The 3,421-nt window shown below is 40.6% G+C and overlaps 1 protein-coding gene across 1 annotated transcript in view; it reads right to left on the reverse strand.

Moving 5' to 3' along the window:
* Nucleotides 1-212: 212 nt before the first annotated feature.
* PHACTR4 (phosphatase and actin regulator 4) overlaps nucleotides 213-3,421 on the reverse strand; it is a 40,952-nt gene continuing 37,743 nt past the window's right edge. The window contains exon 10 of the mRNA XM_003800783.3: nucleotides 213-2,500. Within this exon, the coding sequence (XP_003800831.2) occupies nucleotides 2,485-2,500 (16 nt within the window). The 3' untranslated portion in view covers nucleotides 213-2,484. The remainder of the gene's footprint in view (nucleotides 2,501-3,421) is intronic.

Genomic DNA, 3,421 nt, shown 5'->3' on the forward strand with positions numbered 1-3,421 from the left:
AGCCTCCCAAGTAGCTGGGACTACAGTACCTGCCACAATGCTTGGCTATTTTTTGTTGCAGTTGTTGTTGTTTAGTTGGCTGGTTTCGAACCTGCCAGCCTCAGTGTATGTGGCTGGCACTGTAACCACACGGATATGAGACCTTAGGTATCATTTTTAAGCTGGCTTTGAAATAAGAGTAGAATGTTAAAAAAAAATTACCTCACACCAGAATAGTTTGGTATTTTAAAATTCTAAAATACTTTAATAATTACTATTGATGGGAAGACTGATATACAATGCAATTATTTATTTTACAAGGAGATTCTGTACATCACGGAGCATCTTGAAGTACAATAGGCCAGGCTTTTATTTCTTCTTTACATGATTGTGAGTTTTCGTGTAAATTAGTACTTACATGGAAAGGGAACACAAAATCCATTTTTATACACATAATACAAACACCTGAATAGACTTGACCCCCAAAGTGTCTTGTTTCAAAAAGAACATTGAATGAGATGAAAGATTAACCAGATTCTTTGGTGGCACATAGAAAGCTGACCAGTAGCTCAGGGAATCAAATCCTGTTTCAGGCTTGGCACATTCAGGGTAAGAAAGGCAGTTAAAGAAGGGTCTGAAAATGTTACCACAAGCCACAGAGAATGCTGGCATAAGTCAAGTTGTCTCCTAACCGACCAGATAGAACAGTTAGAAGTGAAGTTAGCAGTTAAAGGGGGGCTATCTTATTCTAGACCTCTAAAGGAAGAATCATTAGTGGAATCATCACTTATCTTCCCTCAGTGTTAATGAACTTCAGAGATAAAGATCCAGCATTGTTTCCATAGCTATAAAACATTTGATGGTAACTGAGAAATCAAATCCCCTCTTTCCCCACACAGAGAGAAGACACTGCCATTTAAGGTCACTTTAGATTTTTTTTTTGTTTGGACTTGATATTCTGCTTCTTTAGCAAGTCTTGTATGAATGTGAAAGGAGAAAAAAATCTACTGAAATATTATGTAACAGAGAAACTCACAGGGGCCTGCACAAAAAAAAATCTGAAGAAATCCACGAAATAGCCACAATTTCTTGAACATGAAAGTAAAGGAAAAAAGCCACATTCATCAGTTAAAACTATTTTTTCTCCTACTTACAGTGTGGATGAGCATTAGAGGAAATAGGCTGTATGGTTCTCAATAAAAATTCAAAGAAAGAAACCAAATCTTTTCTTTTAGGAAAACATATTAATGTATATTACAAAAACAGAAAGAGGAGGGGGTGCTGAGCCAATGCCCAGGCACCAAATACATTGGCTACAGTTTGGAAGAGGAGAGGAGAATGAGGCAGAAGCTGCCAGAAGGGATGGGCAGGATGGGTGTTGGAGTGAAAAGGGAGTTGGCAGCAAGAGAAGCAAACAGCATAGAGAAGAGGGGGCAGTGGACCGTAGTCATGCCGCTTTCTTGCTGTTCCAAAGACCTTTGGCTATCTAGCACCCCACATCCCTTAGAATCTTGCTGTGATTCTGTTCAGAAGTGTGGGGACAGACAGCTCACAAATGCTTCCACAGAATTGCTCTACTTTACAGAGAACACGTCTATTGGTCAAAGTGATTTAGAATATCATTTGGTACAAGAAAAGTACAATAGCCTGCAAAATTTAAGCCACGAATCAGTTTTCTGTCAAATTGGCATTAATATTAAGGCTTTTTTTACTTTTTGTATATAGAAAATATACATGCTTTCTCATTTTAACCAACATAGAATCTGATTGCAGCTCAGATTGTTTAACAGACAGGAAACACGTAAGTTCCTATTACTTGAAGATCACTTTTTAATAAGCAGGATAACTTGTGAAAAAGAGGAACTTGTCAGATCCTGAGCTTCCTCTCAGGCTGAAGTGCCTGAAGAAGTCTGTCTGTATTGCTTTGTTCCAAGAGGTATAGTGCAATGCTTTCATCTGACATGCCAGTGTGGTTGGAAGGCTTTTCCTGGAGGTGGTGACCCCTTTAACAAATGGTTGGGGGCCTCCAGAAGGTTTTTCCTACTAAAAATTGGATTTGATGGCTAGAATTTAGCACCTATAGAAGTAGGTCTCACAACTAGGGCAGGACAGGTAAGGCTAATGGTGCAAACTGTGCCTCAGCACAGGCAGTCGTGATCTTGGGGAGGGGGTATGGCGCAGCCAATACAATCTACAACTTGCAAGTGGTTTGGGACTTTGGTGGCTGGTGAGGGAAAAATCCCTTGAGTATGCAGCAATATCAAAAAGTACAAAAGCACTGACAAATGTTCATTTTTGCCCCAGGGGCAGCATGGTGAGAATCCATTCCAGTGAAATGCTACATTCATAGAAGTGCTGTTCGCCCCAGAACTAGATCCTAGAGGATGCAATTCTGGCTGTGCTGGGAAGTGCTAAAGTTCACTCCATATCACTCTGGAGACAGAAGTGGCAAATCAGCCCTGTTTTTTATTTTTGGGGGAGTTGTTCATCTCTCAAATTTTGGCATCATGGACGATGGTAGCTAAAAGAGACGATCAAAAGAGACAAGTTACCAGATTATGTACACTGCTTTGTTGTTATTTTGTCAGTAGTAATGAAATGTCATATCCTAATTAAAACTGCCTCTCTTGTGGCAGTTTTAAATCTATTTGGCCTTTCTCTTGAATCTGATAACTTCTCATCCCCTTCCTTCTTGAAACTCTCTTTTCTTGACTTCTGGTAACATTATATTTTCCCTAGCTTTCTTTCTTCTTTCTTTCTTTCTTTTTTTTTTTTTTGAGACAGTTGCCCTTGGTACAGTGCTGTGGCATCATAGCTCACAGCAATCTCAAACTCTTGGGCGCAAGTGATTCTCTTGTTTTAGCCTTCTGAGTAGCTAGGACAACAGGTGACTGCCAAAACATCTGGCTATTTTTTTAGAGACAGGGTATGGCTCTTGCTCAGGCTGGTCTCCAGCTCCCAAGCTCAGGCAATTCACCTGCATCTGCCTCCCAGAGTGCTGGGATTACAGGCGTGAGCTACCATGCTGGGCCTTCTTTCTTCTTCAACTGTTCTTCCTCAGTATATTCTCCTGGTTCATTTTTCCTGTCTTCCCTTTACTGTTTTTTCTTTCTTGTAAGCTTCTCTTCTTTATTCTTTTCAAGACAGGGTATCATTCTGCTGCCCAGGCAGTCATCATAGCTCAATGCAACCTCAAACTCTTTGGGCTTGAGCAATCCTCTTGCCTAAGCCTTCCAAGTAGCTAGGGCTACAGAAGCCCACCACAATCCCTGGTTAGTTTTTCTATTTTCAGTAGAGATGAGGTCTCACTCTTGCTCAGACTGGTATTAAACTCCTAAGCTCAAGCAATCCACCTGCCTCGGCCTCCCTGAGAGCCAGGATTATAGGCATCGGCCACTGCATCTGGCTAATGTCATGTTCTTTTTTTTTTTTTTTTTTGAGA

This window comes from Otolemur garnettii, unplaced genomic scaffold (assembly GCF_000181295.1).
Source record: "Otolemur garnettii isolate 467f Iridium unplaced genomic scaffold, OtoGar3 scaffold00184, whole genome shotgun sequence".
NCBI classification, from domain to species: Eukaryota; Metazoa; Chordata; class Mammalia; order Primates; family Galagidae; genus Otolemur; species Otolemur garnettii.